The 15,284-nt window shown below is 41.3% G+C and overlaps 1 protein-coding gene across 3 annotated transcripts in view; it reads left to right on the forward strand.

Annotated features, from left to right (window-relative positions):
• Positions 1 to 15,284, forward strand: part of GRIN2A (glutamate ionotropic receptor NMDA type subunit 2A) — a 563,594-nt gene that overhangs the window by 410,164 nt on the left and 138,146 nt on the right. For all 3 annotated transcript variants that reach the window (XM_083153363.1, XM_083153365.1, XM_083153364.1), the window contains 4 exons: positions 7,535 to 7,740; positions 12,307 to 12,475; positions 12,606 to 12,759; positions 13,958 to 14,083. In XM_083153363.1, coding sequence (XP_083009489.1) covers positions 7,535 to 7,740; positions 12,307 to 12,475; positions 12,606 to 12,759; positions 13,958 to 14,083 — 655 coding nt within the window. The remainder of the gene's footprint in view (positions 1 to 7,534; positions 7,741 to 12,306; positions 12,476 to 12,605; positions 12,760 to 13,957; positions 14,084 to 15,284) is intronic.

A 15,284-nucleotide genomic window follows, 5' to 3' on the forward strand; every position in this document is an offset into this window, starting at 1 on the left:
AAATCGCGGCCATCGTGGGCATCGCATCGCACCCGTTTTTTAGTGCATACGATGGTCGCGATGGTCGCCGTTCTAGGTAAAGAGTACCGATATATTTCTCCCTTACACTTACACCCTTGGAGTACAGAGTGCTTCCTCCCCTGTACACTCACACTTACATATAGAAGATAGATTTCTCCCCTACACTTACACCCTTGGACTACAGAGTGCTTCCTCCCCTGTACACTCACACTTACATATAGAAGATAGATTTCTCCCTTACACTTACACCCTTGGACTACAGAGTGCTTCCTCCCCTGTACACTCACATTTACTTGTAGAAGATAGATTTCTCCCCTACACTTACACCCTTGGACTACAGAGTGTTTCCTCCCCTGTACACTCACACTTATATGTAAAATATAGATTTCTCCCCTACACTTACACCCTTGGACTACAGAGTGTTTCCTTCCCTGTACACTCACACTTACATGTAGAAGATAGATTTCTCACCTACACTTACACCCTTGTACTACAGAGTGCTTCCTCCCCTGTACACTCACACTTACATGTAGAAGAGAGATGTCTCCCCTACACTTACACCCTTGGACTACAGAGTGCTTCCTCTCCTGTACACTCACACTTACATGTAGAAGATATATGTCTCCCCTACACTTACACCCTTGGACTACAGAGTGCTTCCTCCCCTGTACACTCACACTTACATGTAGAAGATATATGTCTCCCCTACACTTACACCCTTGGACTACAGAGTGCTTCCTCCCCTGTACACTCACACTTACATGTAGAAGAGAGATGTCTCCCCTACACTTACACCCTTGGACTACAGAGTGCTTCCTCTCCTGTACACTCACACTTACATGTAGAAGATATATGTCTCCCCTACACTTACACCCTTGGACTACAGAGTGCTTCCTCCCCTGTACACTCACACTTACATGTAGAAGATATATGTCTCCCCTACACTTACACCCTTGGACTACAGAGCGCTTCCTCCCCTGTACACTCACACTTACAGTAGGGTAAATATAATAAAGCAACTAAAAATTAAAAGTGGAAATGTTGCCCAATAAAACCAGTCATATTGGTGCTATAATTTCTTTGTTCCAAAGTAGAAAATTACTGATTGGTTGCTATGGGAAGCATCCCTACTTTTCAGAGAAGTTTTAGAGTTAATTTACCCCCTAGTCTGTGGATTCTCCCCCCCCCATGCACACATATATGCACACTCTGGCTGCAGATTGCAAACTGATGTATGCGCATGTGCAGGCCATCTGTGCGAGTGCGCTTTCCGATCTGCACTGTTGGCGTGGTGCTCGAACAGTGGGGGGTGAGGGCGGTGGCTATAGGGCATGGGAACGGCCAGCATTTCATGGGCGTTCTCATGTAAACACTGGATGTTACCACACAAATGATGGCATGATGCAGGTGCCGGGGGTAGGTGGTTGACGCCACACAAGGTCATCCATCGTCCCTGTCTCCACTGACTTATATTTGCGTGTATAAACACGCTGGAAACAATGTATGTAAAAAGAAATTTAAGAATTTATTATACACTTAGGTTGCACTGGCCAGTGCTATTCAACATTTAAAATCACACATGTAGATGAAAACACATTTATGGCTGTCCAACAGTTGGCTGTAAATTCTAGACAATATGGAACTCTCTATGGTGATAGTATCCGGAGATTTTTAGTCACCAAGAGCAGTTCTAAATGTCCAATGTCTGGCCAGACCAGGAAAAAAAGTAATTTTTTATTTGCGTGGCCTCAAGAAATAATTCGATGGTGACAAAAATATTTGTAAAAAACAGTCCAGATAACACAAATAAATATTTATCCAAACAATACAAAACAACACTACTGTATGTAGGTTGTTTGTCTTCTGTCATGTTCCAATAAGCTTAGGTTTTTACCTTAGTAGGGTGTTTCTCTGATGGCACTGATTTCTGCTCAGGCATGTAAGCTCATTCCAGTGGCCCGAAGGCAAGCTGGAGTTTGGTGTCCCCTCCAGCAATAGTGTGAATGTTTGTGTCAGCATTCACCAGTGAGTCCCATCTCACAGTCCAGCACAAGCTGAAGGGTACTAGGCAGGAGTTGTCCTGTCCCCTATTGCAGATGTTAGCAGCGCTCCTGGGATAGAGCCAATTTATTCCAATATGCAGCAACAGCCGGTGCGTTGCAGAGCTCTGTTAGAAGAGCAGTGGTCAAACTTCAGCCCACACAGGTGAAGGTGCCCCTTCAGGGCTTGGAGCCTGAAGGCTAGCACCCCCATTGACTCTGAGAGTTACACCCTGTTTCTGCTTATGCTTTACATCACCAGGGCAAGGGAGACTGCCCACGCTAGTCCTGCAGAGTGATTTCATCAACTTGAGGATGTTCCTTATCTAACTTAGCAATATCTGATGCTCCAGGAGCAAGACCTGGATCAGACCGCCCAGCTTTTTCTACACACAGGATCATACATGACACCTATCTTCTAGTCACTTGCTTGGCTCTTGATGCCAATGCCTCCATAAGCGATGAGCACAGTGTCCTCTTCACAGTGGGCAATAACAAGCACATTGCTGCTTTTAGTATATAAGGAGCTAAAAGCTGGGCACAGAGGGAATGAGGTAGTACAGATATAGAGATTTGCCAGCCCAAACCTCTGATTTCTGGTATGACCCAGGAGTTGTATGCCCCCTTCCCCCCAGCTCAGCCCACCATTGGCTGTTAATAACAGACAATGTCACATTTACCTGATAAAAGATAGAAATTCAATCAAAATAAATGCAAAAATCGGTTCATTTATTTATATATATATAAAAAAAAATATTATTCACTACAAAACAAAATATCATTGAAGTGCAATAGAGGGCCACAACTTTATAGACTATAACAGTCACATGAAAGAGTTAAGTATTAAATTGAAAGGTCAATCACCAATGAAGCAACTATGTTGCTGGTTGTTGTTGTTGTCGTCATCATCATCATCAATGCAACAGGTAACTCTTCACCTGCATCCTGTTGTACCTGAGTTATTACTACGTGAACTTTTATAGCTCCACATTCTCCCTCCTCTTATAACTATAAAATGCACCACCCCTCCTCTTATAACCATAAAATGCACCACATCTTCATACATACACACACATATATATATATATATATATATATATATATATATATATATATATATATATATATATATATATATATATATATATATATATATATATATGCTTGTGTGATGGCCGGCACTCCCAGACGCAGGTCCAAATAATTGCTGACCCGGTGCCTTCCATTGTGGACCCGTAGGTCCCAATGCAGGGTTTTGGAGAATCAGGCGGCACTCTCGGTTTTGATAAACAAAGTGAAGCAATAAATTTGCTTCACTTTGTTTATCAAAACCGAGAGTGCCGCCTGATTCTCCAAAACCCTATATATATATATATATATATATATATGCATATACTCTTTTCACACATACACAGTGAAGAAATGTTTTACACAAATAAACATTGTACAGCCAAAACTACAATGCATCTTGTTATTACTCTACCTCAGTGCAATTCACTTACAGAACTCTCTAGATGTACTCTCCCTTAGCCTACTAATCTCTCTGAAATCAATAGGCAGCAAAACAAAATAAAATAGTTTAGAGAAGTACCTATGTTACCATACAATAAAGTAAAAATCATTTTAAAACTTGCCAGTTTTGAATATTCAGCTTTACTTTGTAGTAGTTAAAAAGCAGACGGTACTTGTTTCCTAGCACGGCCACACCGATTTACATCGGGGTGGTCGTGTCGGAAAAATCGGGTCGATCGCATCGCATGTGATTTGGTCGCATGCGATGCGATCGACGCGACCGACCGATTTTGGACCCGATTTTTTGATTGAATGAAATGTAAATCGGGTCCCTGGGACCCGATTTTACATTGGATTCAATGTAAAATATTCCCAACCCCCCCCCCAAATTTAACGGCGTACACCCCACCCCACGATAGACGCCAACCCGAAGCGTCCTCCGACCTTTTCATTCCCCTACTATCCACGTCGGCGTGGAGTTGAGAAAAGAATAGTGTGGCGAGCACAGCGAGCCACCGAGCCCGAAGCATGGCGAGCGCAGCGAGCCCCGCGAGGGGACGCGTATACCTGTGAAGCTCTTACTGACTGCTTTGGGGCTCATCTACATTTTGGATATAAGTAATTTTACAAGATTCCTCTCAAATGTAGCAGTACACACCCACGCTTCTAGGTGCCACGTTCACAATCTCTTTTCACAGTCTCTCCATATATATGGAACTAGACACGCCCTATGGGTGGAGCATGACACGCCCCCTCAATGGGGTGCTTTGCAAAATTCTATTACCAACTATACTCTTCCTGAAACTGGTTTTCAAAAGTAGGCAATTATGAATATAAGTGATTTTCAAATGCTGCTTATGCTTGGTTATCTTAAGTCAGTCAAAATATCTAGGAACTTCTGATTCCAGAGTAAGATACCAGTTTGTTTTTATTTAAATTTTCTTCATTACATTGCAGAATGAGCTGAGTGGCAGTACAACATAAACACACTGTAGTCTTAGCAATGAATATGTCAGTGTCTCTTTTATTCCACAGCCAGTGATAGAATCTCTGCGTCAATCTACTAAAATTACAGCGATAGACATATCAAGTAAACGTTGACGCGAGTCTGAAAAAAAAAATGCAGGTTTGACTGGATCTACATCTAGCAATCTTCAGACAAAGCCACACAACCATTTTGAGGTTGACAACTCTATTTTCAGTGCTCCTAACAGAATGAACTCCTTGGAGCTTCAATGAAAGGGACTAGCAAAAAAAACATTAGCATGTAGTAAATGCAAATAAATATTGGAATTATTGCTGCAACATGATCCTCGTGATGTTTGTACTAGACAATAATTGAATGTCATTTTTTTTGCAATGATATTTATAGAATATCCATTTTACATGTGTAGTAAGGACTTATAAACGTGGTGTTTATTTATAGAACATTATATTTACATGTGTAGTAGGGACCTATAAATGCTATGAAATGTTATGATCATTTCTCTTTCTGAGGGTGTATAATCTGTGACGTATTTCCTGACAGTCAGAAAATTTGCACTTTTCACCGTTTTTTTGTCCAATTCAATAGAGGTGCTGATTGTTACACCGTCAGAAAAATCACCACGGTCGCAAGACATGCGTATCGACAAATTACTCGCCGATCCACGTGTTTTAGTAAAAATGTGTTTTTCAACTACTTTCTGTGGATGCAGATTTAAACAAAGTCGAACCTGCATCGGCCTAAAAGCTGGCCAAACACGGCTGCATTTAATAGGTATGTCTGGAGCTTTCAATACGGACAACATTGAATACCCCAGTTATTAAACAGAACAACTGGGGTATTCTGACCCTTATTTTTGTTCACTCGCAAAGGCAAATTCTTTCTCAAATGGACAAAACCATGTGCACTGCAGGGGGGCAGATGTAACGTGCAGAGAGATTTAGATTTCCATCTGCCCCACCTGCAGTGCACATGGTTTTGTCCGTTTGATAAGGAATTTGCCTTTGCGAGTGAACCAGAATAAGAGTCTCTATTCAAATGAACAGAGTAACTGGAGTATTCTGTTCATTTGAACAGTGATAATTTTTCTAGTTCATTGTTGAACTGTGTCTACTGCTGGGTACAAACCTGGCCAACGTGTCGGTCATTTGTCCAGCTGAGATGATGGAGACAGTGGAGGTCCCTGCAGCAAGGGTACACACAGACAGATGCCCACTGGCTTTGCAGCAGGGTATTGTTTTCAGACATATCGGGAATACACACCTGCCGGCGATGATTTTTGGCGTTCTGTGACAGCATTCCCCAACCAGCTGTGTGTGTGGTATAGTACAGTAGATTGTTCAGGGAGTTGTCCTTCCTGAGATGGTTGTGTGGTGAATAAGAACAGCACATCCACCTTATTAAATGAGTTTGAAAAGGCCATAAGAGTTTTCTTAATGTACTTCACTTTAGGTACTGACACTTCTCCATTTAATGAGTATAACAAGCTGTTTAATTGAGCCCAAGTAAATCCGTCTGACAGACAAGTGTTGTGAAATCTGATCATTAAGCTCTTTCACTTGAATAAAGCAGTTTGATATCACATTAATGCTGTTTTCAAAGAAAATAAAAAAAAATATACATTTTTACAGTTATATAATAACTTGTGATCCAGAAAACATTTTAACGTTAAATGCCCCCTGATGGGCAATATGTTAGGAGGATAAGTGATCTTGAGAAAGGACAAGGGGGAGATTTATCAAAGTTAAAACAAAGATACATCTTTGAGAGATAATGTCCCAAGCAATTACCTCATGACAATTTTCAAACACAGCCATTAACATGGCAGTTAGGAGCTGATTGGCTGCTGCGTTATCTCACTTCAAGCATTGATATATTTAGCCCAAAACAAGAGATCCACGTGAACTATTGGACACTTTGTTATTTATTTATTAATTAATTCATGTAATTGTTATAATATTCAGCATGTATCACAGTATCTTGATTATAAGAACTAATTATTTTATCATCATGTCTACCGTGTTGGACGACTTTTTATTATTTGATGTCTTAAGTCCCATACACACTAGCTGATGGGGTCAGCAATATTATTCATTGACAACACCGGGACCTGCTATATTGCCAAATTTATCTGCATGTCCGGTAGATATCAATCATCATTAACACCCGGCAAGAGTGCACATTGTTAATGATATTGAGTGTACACAATAGATGATATTGTGAAAGATATCTTTCAGAAAGCCCTTTCTGAATGATATCTTTCATTTTATCTTCTAGTGTGCATAGGCCTTACAGTATTTTGTTTAATTAGTCACTAGTCAAGATTTTTTTTACAGTTTTCTTTAACCACTTGAGTGGTACGCCCAGAAATTTTCCATGCTCAGCTGCGCTGCCGCAGTTCGCTGTCCCAGAAAATTTCCAGGCAATCCACTATGCAGTAGGTAAGCACCAGTGGTGCCTCCAGCTGTGCACCACTGGCACACCACCTCTAGGGCCCCCCCATCTCCTCCCCTCCTGTCAAAAATTCCCCCCCGCCCCCCATCACTTCCACTCTGGCGATAGTGCGCCGGAGCTCCCCTGCCGCTTGGGGATGTTTGGGGCGGCTCAGGGGGACTCGGGAGTGTTCAGGAGTTCAGGCGCCCAAAACCTCCCGAGCCACCGCAAACAACCCCAAGCCTGCCGCTTGTGATCACTGCTGTGACTGGCAGATAGGGCAGCAGCAGCTGGGGCAGTGGCAGGGCCTACATTCTGTGGTGGGTTTTGCTGGGGCAGGACAAACCTGCTCTGGTAGGTTTGCCCTACTCCAGCAAAACCCACCACTCAAGGGGTTAATATGATAGCCATGTGTTGGAAATCAAGATCACACAACATGTTATACTGTATGTTTGTGTATATATAACAGTGCCCATGGTTTGTCCAATATGGTAAATTGCTAACACACAATTAATTATGGATGCATTTATATTCCTTGTAACAGGTGGCAAAATATGAGAACAAGAGCCTGGAAGCGAAATATCCTGTATGGCCCAGGATCACAGGAGCTCTTGACTTCGAACCTGACGACAACCACCTCAGCATTGTTACACTGGAAGAGGCGCCATTTGTTATTGTTGAGAACATGGACTACCTGACCGGAACATGTGTAAGGAATACTGTGCCATGTCGAAAATACATCAGGATAAAGTAAGTCGAATTAAAAACAAGAAAAGACACAATAATCATAAAGAATGGATGTTTTGCTGTTAGAATTCAATTTCTAATGTCATTGCTAAATGAAATTTCTGATTTATTTAGTATACAGTATCAAATATATATGGAATGTATGTTAAGAACATAAGGCTGAGATAAATGAAAAGCACTATTAGCATTAACCATTTGAGTGCCAACGTTGCTGTGAGAGATGTGCAAAATATCCGCTAAATATGGCAGCGCCGCTCACAGCGACTGATTTTATTTTGCTACAATATTTAACTAAACTCTAATTAATTGACTTCAGATCATTTGCCAGCAAAACCTAAAGTGAATCATATTCCACAGCAACGTTGGCCCTCAAAGGATTAATATATGTGTTAACTGGTAGAACCATTCACAAATGTTCATGTTATACAGATGGACGCCTGTCATGCTTGCCAACCGCCGTGACCCATCATCAGATGGAAAGGGGTGTAAACGCACAAGACAATTGTATGCCCCATTCCATCTGAGCCCACCGCTGCCTTCCGTCTGCCCTCTGCCCCTGCCCCCCGCACCCCCACCCCACCCTGTCCGTCTCCGCTTTACCCTGCCCATCTCCCTGAAGTGGAGATGGGCAGGGATTCTGCTCTCCACCACTGATTGACAGGGACGCACGTGCGATGGAATGCCTCTCTGCCGGCTCTCGCCAGCACCGGGAGTCTGGCGAAAGCTGGCACTGAATGAGAGGTTCTCCATCTGTAGTTCTATGGTAACGAATAGTTCTCAATGTAAATCCCAATTATATTTGAATGGGTGTTTAGATGTCATATTGGTGGTTGGTTGCAGTTCTGCTATACAGTATATGCCACTTTTACCAAAGCTGTAATGTTTCTATTATGACCTATGTTTCAGTCTTTCTGCTGGCTGTGATGTGAGACCTCTACCTGCTGTATATTCGTATTTATCAATCAATTTTCCCAGTTAATGAAATTCAGCAAATTACTTATTAACTCATCTTATGTAGCAACTGGGTCTATTCAGAGGTGGATTGACCTGCCATTTCCCGGTGGGCCGGTCCAGATTTGTCCAATTATCCCCCGTGGCCGGGCCGCCACTTTCCCCCCTGGGTCGCCGCTGTTCAGCCCACAGTAAATATGGCTGCGGCTTTGACCAGTTGTAATATGGCCGCGGCCGCCCATTGGTCACTCTTGGTTGACGTCACCAGTGACAGCTTCCAGCATGGGAGCATGGCACCGGAGCGGTGGAGCCCGGAAAGCGGTCCCTTCCCCGCACCACTACCGCCCCCGTGTCATTGCAGGCTGCCAGGGAGGGGATGCAGGCTGCAGGCCAAGGATGGTGTAATGGTAAGCATTACTGCCTCACAGCACTGAGGTCATGGGTTCGATTCCCACCATGGCTCCAACTGTGCAGAGTTTGTATATTCTCCCAGTGCTTGCGTGGGTTTACTCCGGGTACTCCGGTTTGCTCCCACAATCCAAAAATATACAGGTAGGTTAATTGGCTTCCAACAAAATTAACCCAATAATGTCTGTGGACATATGGTAGGGAATATAGATTGTAAGCTCCACTAGGGCAGGGACTGATGTGAATGTTCAAATATTCTCTGTAAAGTGCTGCAGAATATGTATGCGCTATATAAGAAACTGTTAATAAATAAATAATAAATAAATATCCGCTTTACTGGGTTTATACAGGAAACATCATGGCAATATGGGGCCGGCTACAAAAGGAGCATATTTTTCTACTTCATTTGGGCAGAGATGGTTAAATTCAGATATTCTAAGAAGAATGAATGAAATCAATAATAATTATTCCGATACTGTACACCAGGTATGTCCAAACTGTGGCCCTCCAGCTGTTATGAAACTACACATCCCACCATGCGTTGCCATAGTTTTAGCATTTCCTAATAGCATAACTGTGGCAAGGCATGATGGGACTTTCACACCAGCTGGAGGGCCATAGTTTGGCCATGCCTGCTGTAAACAGTTATCAAAATGAGCTGTTTGCTTACAGCTTGAGATACAGTATTGTCATGAATCTGAAGGGTTTTTTTTACCATTCCTAGGAGATTTTGCGCAGTTCCTCTGAGATCTCTCTTGCTCCTTTAAGTGCAATTACGGAGAATCTATGAGTTTAGGAGACAACTAGATAGGTCACATTATGGCAATCACTCCAATGATGTGAGATGTCAACCAAACAGCAACTGAGGTTTAAACTAATCAAGTACAGAAGCCTCCACCAACCGCTGGAAGGGAGTGTGTGCCCACGATACACTTTCATGCCCCGTTCCGACTGAGCTCTCAGCCGCCTCCCTGCTGGCTCCTGCCGGTCCCTGTCGCCTCCCCGCACCCCCCCACACACACACACACACCAACCCTGCCTGTCTCCCTGAAGTGGAGATGGGCAGGGTTTCTGCTCCCCTCTGACAAGTGACTGAGACGTGCATGCATGTGAGACAATAGTGCGTTCCAGTCGGTTGGAGCGTCTCTCAACTGGCGATAGTCAGCGGGGGCATTCTGGTGATTCCCGGGGCTGTATGAGAGGCGCTCCATCTGAAGTGGTCCAAATATTATAATAGAAGATGTGTTTTTATTTAGAAACTATGTAATACAGTACATACACACTCAACTAAAGTATATGGTCAAAGAAGTTATAAAGTTATATGGTAGAATCAAAGATCTGGCAAGACCAATGCACAGACCAAGTTTATGTAGGTAAATTAACCAATCTAGGCTTAATAATGATTTCTATCTGTAACTGAATGATTAAAAAGATTGCTCTTTTATTTCTAAAATAGTTAAGCCTAATTTTAAATCTGCCAATAACATATTGGCTGTAGCATCTTTCAGACGTGCCAATTAAAACTATTCTACGGTTGCTTGAAATATAGTTGCCAATCCATTATTTACTAAGTCAATTGCTATATATATATATATATATATATATATATATATATATATATATATATATATATATATATATATCAAGGTGTGTGTTGACCTGGCACTCCCCCAGCTGGTCAGGGACCCAGGTGCCTTCTGGAACAGTTGTGCAGGAGTAGGCAAAGAAGCAGACAGCGGCACTCTGGGAATTTTCAAAAACGTATATTAGTGCAAAAATAGCATACCAACGTTTCGGGGCATAAGGTACCCCTTTGTCCAGGTTCACCTGGACAAAGGGGTACCTTATGCCCCGAAACGTTGGTATGTTATTTTTGCACTAATATACGTTTTTGAAAATTCCCAGAGTGCCGCTGTCTGCTTCTTTGCCTACTCCTCTATATATATATATATATATATATATATATATATATATATATATATATATATATATATATATATAGTGGAGTTCTCCCATCTGGGAATGTGCACTCGCCACACTATCAAAAAGACATGTTCTGATAAAGTTTCAAAGTGGTCTTTAATTCGTATGAGGACATCAACAGCTTATGCCAACATTTGTAAGCCCCGACGTTTCGGTCCTACATCTGGACCTTTATCAAGGAGCATAGGCAGAAGTGGTCATATATTTACATCAATAAATCAAACGCAGATCAGCATGGTGCAGGAACGCCAACATGGTTTCCAGTACCCTCTATGCGCACCCCACTAATACTCCATTCCATAAGTGAGAGTGCGGTCAACCCAGGGAAATATATATATATATATATATATATATATATATATATATATATATATATATATATTTATATATATATATATATATTTTTTTTTCAGATTAACCTAAAACTGTAAGGCAGATGTATTAAGCCTTGAAGAATGATAAATTGATGTGAGATAAAGTACCAGCCAATCAGCTTCTAGCTGTCATTTTATAATACAGCCTGTAACTTGGCAGTTAGGAGCTAAATAGTTGGTACTTTGGGCCAGAATCAGGTTGGCTCACTAAATGCCGCCCGCCGCCCAATCGATCGTCAGCCCCCCGAAGCTGAATCCCTTTGGTACCATGTGAGGGGATGTGTAAGCGAGCACATTCCTTCGTATGCGGCCCGAAGAGGAGAAAATCATTTGATGGTCACTGATCATTGAATGATTTCTCTCCCTTTCGATAATAAAAATCTAAAAGTCAGTATATTCTGACTTTTATTGCCATCTCTCCTCGACGAAGACAGGGCAGGCGCTGATGTCAGCCACTAGCACAAGCAAGCATCACCACACCTGCTTCTACAGGGGAACGTCCAGTGTTTTTATGGAGACGCACATAAAACGCTGGGCATTTCCCTGCTACCCGCCCCCTACATGTCCCCGGCCCTCCCTCCCTGCAGTGAACGGCACGACGAGTGTGTAACTCGCTGAGGGTTTGCACATGCACAGAAATGGGAATGCACATGCGCCAAACCCGACCATCGGGGCGAAGGACAAATTGGGATTGCAATGGATGATCCTGAATCAGCCCCTTTATCTCTCTGCAATTTATCACATCTCATCCACATAGAGCAGAACATTTTGGTTTATGTCAGACTTGGTACAAGAAATGAAGGCTTAGTTTGATCTACAGTAAGTTATACTGAATGTTTCTGTTTTTTTACAGTAATTCAACAACTGAAGGGACATATGTGAAAAAGTGCTGTAAAGGATTCTGCATAGATATCTTGAAGAAGCTTTCAAAGACTGTGAAATTCACATACGATCTTTACCTCGTAACCAATGGGAAGCATGGCAAAAAAATCAATAACGTTTGGAATGGAATGATTGGTGAAGTAAGTTCAGTTAGGTAAAAGAGCTCCTTAGTAAGAACTTGTTAAAATACGTTTTATGTGTTTTATGTCTGAGAATTGCACCTGACACGTTTGTGCTTTCTGTTTTCCACCATTTTCATTAATGGACCAGGTGGTTTATAAGCGAGCAGTTATGGCAGTGGGTTCACTCACAATCAATGAAGAGCGTTCGGAGGTTGTTGATTTTTCAGTTCCATTTGTCGAAACTGGAATTAGTGTTATGGTATCACGTAGCAATGGCACCGTTTCTCCATCTGCTTTTTTAGGTAAGTTTGGTCTGATATCACTGGGAAGGATGGACAACCTTTACATGTTTATCCTGCTGTGACCAGTTATTTGCTTTTGTCTGTTTCATGTCACTCTCAATAATGAAAGCAAACCTATGATTGGCTCTTGTGGATCAAGATTCTAGATCTTTGTTTCTCCTCTTCTGGTCCTGAACATTTCATTTTGAAACATTTGTAATACTGTATATTAAGGACCTCGTTTTAATATATGCTGAAGGGAATAGTTTAATTTCGGTACTTCTGTATTATCTGGGCACCCGATTTTTTCATTGCATGCCACTACTTAAGGCATGCAATGCGATGCAATGCAATGCAATGTGATTTTTCATTGTAAAGAACCGATTTTTAATTGTATAGTCAGCCATGGGTGATTTCATCCCCCCACTATCCAGCTACGCATGGGTGACTATACAATTAAAAATCTGGTCTTTACAATGAAAAATCACATTGCATTGCATTGCATGCCTTAAGTAGTGCGATGCGATGCAATGCAATACAATGAAAAAATCGGGCGCCCAGATATTACCCAGAAGTACCTTAATTTCTTCATTGATTTAAAAAAAAAAAAAAAGAATGAGTTTGAATGCAGCATTTTCACCATAAGCCATTGTATTTCATTAATATGTCCTCCTTAATATATATTATATCTTTATATGCTACCTACAGTAGGATGCTTGGTGCAATATCTAATTTAGGGTTTTCTTAATAAAATTGTTTGCAATTTATAGCATTATGCCTGAAATATTCTAACATACTGTATGTACAGTGGAAAGATTACACCCCATTTCCAATTACTGCTACTATGCTTCCCTCTTATTGGATAAGCTGAGAAACTGCGATTGCTGGAAGGAGTTGTGGGTAGCATTTTGGAATGTGTGGTGTGGTGATAATGTCAGTTTAGTGAGAAGAAAAAAACACACAAATTAGTCTAAAGGTGATGGTGCTGTGGATTATTATACTAGAGTCACTTTAAGTCAAGGTGTATAGTATTAGATTTTATGATGTTAAATAAGTCACCGGTTTCTGCCATATGATATACTGATGACACCTATGTTTGTCTATGATCTCTAGGCATTCAGAATCTCAGCTGTATAAATAATTTGATTTGAATCCACATTTTCTAGCTCAGTTTAATAAATTGTGTCTGTTTTTCTCCTCTGTTCCCATCTTGCTGCAGAGCCGTTTAGTGCTTCTGTCTGGGTGATGATGTTTGTGATGCTTCTCATTGTGTCCGCAATGGCTGTGTTTATATTTGAGTACTTTAGTCCGGTAGGATATAACAGGAACTTAGCACAAGGGAAAGGTAAGATTTTCACTGTCTCATATTTAAACATGTACACAATGTTTCTATGGCTCATTATACTGTTTTGCTTCCTGTCCCCATTGACTGTCTCATCGGGTTTAAATTGCTTTCCGAGTTCGATGTACCAGAGAAGACTTAAAAGTAACTAAATTGTTAAACAATTTGTGCTCTGTGTGTTTTAAACCACTTGAAATCATTGTGCTTCATCTTCCCAAGTAATTTCAAGTAGCCATTTATTCCTTGTTCTGCTTGGAATGTTCTCTTAAACTATTGTTTCAGTCAATGTTTTTGTAGTGTATGTTACTGTTCTGTGTTTTACTTTTGTACTACTGTAAATATGTTTAATGTTGTCTTTGAATTGTAACTCGTATTATTTATAGCATTCTTGAGAGTTTTTTAAAAGTGCAAGTCCATGAATATGTGAGGAGATTTTATATTTTTAACAATAATCACTCTGGTTACCTTTAAGAAAACACTTTAATGGTTATTTGGGTTGGCTCAATAAGCAGCAAAACTAACTACTTAACGAGTGCTGAAAGGCCAGCCGCCAAACAGTCACCCCACCAAATCCCCTCAGTACCATTGAGTAGATGTGTTTGCTCAATGGTTTCTGAAACTGACTTTTAATTCTACGATGTACGCCTAAGACAGGGAGAGCAGTTATGTACTGTGAGCAAGCCTCGTTTTTGCCCCCGTCGTCCCCTGGCCCTCCCTCACCGCAACAAACAGCTCGGCAAGTGGGTAACTCACTAAAGCCGTTCATTGCTGCAGTCTGCACATGCGCAAATACACACTTGCGCATGCACAGATCCCCCAACATCGGAATTGGGTTGAATTCATCCCCTTCTGAATGATCAATCGCCAATGTTTTGTGTTATGTTGGTTAGTTTTCTTGCTATTTACTAACCGCTAGTCATATCTTTGGTCATTAAAATCACACAATATGTGGGAATAGACATGGTTTAAAATGCAAGATTTTAGCAGTTTTTTAGCCATAGCATTTTGCCGACAGAAATTTTGTTGGCAATTATGCTCTCTAAGCTGTCCAATTTACTCTCTAGAAGACAGAAGCTTGAACTAAAACATTGATATTGTGGTTGAGAAAACCATAAATAAAAGAAATGTGGTTATAATCAATTTATGGGAACCAGGATAAGTAACGTATAGAAATGTGCAGTTCTCCAGAAATTCAAATTCAAAC

The sequence above is a fragment of the Crinia signifera genome, chromosome 7, assembly GCF_055691185.1.
Source record: "Crinia signifera chromosome 7, ASM5569118v1, whole genome shotgun sequence".
In the NCBI taxonomy this organism is placed as follows: domain Eukaryota; kingdom Metazoa; phylum Chordata; class Amphibia; order Anura; family Myobatrachidae; genus Crinia; species Crinia signifera.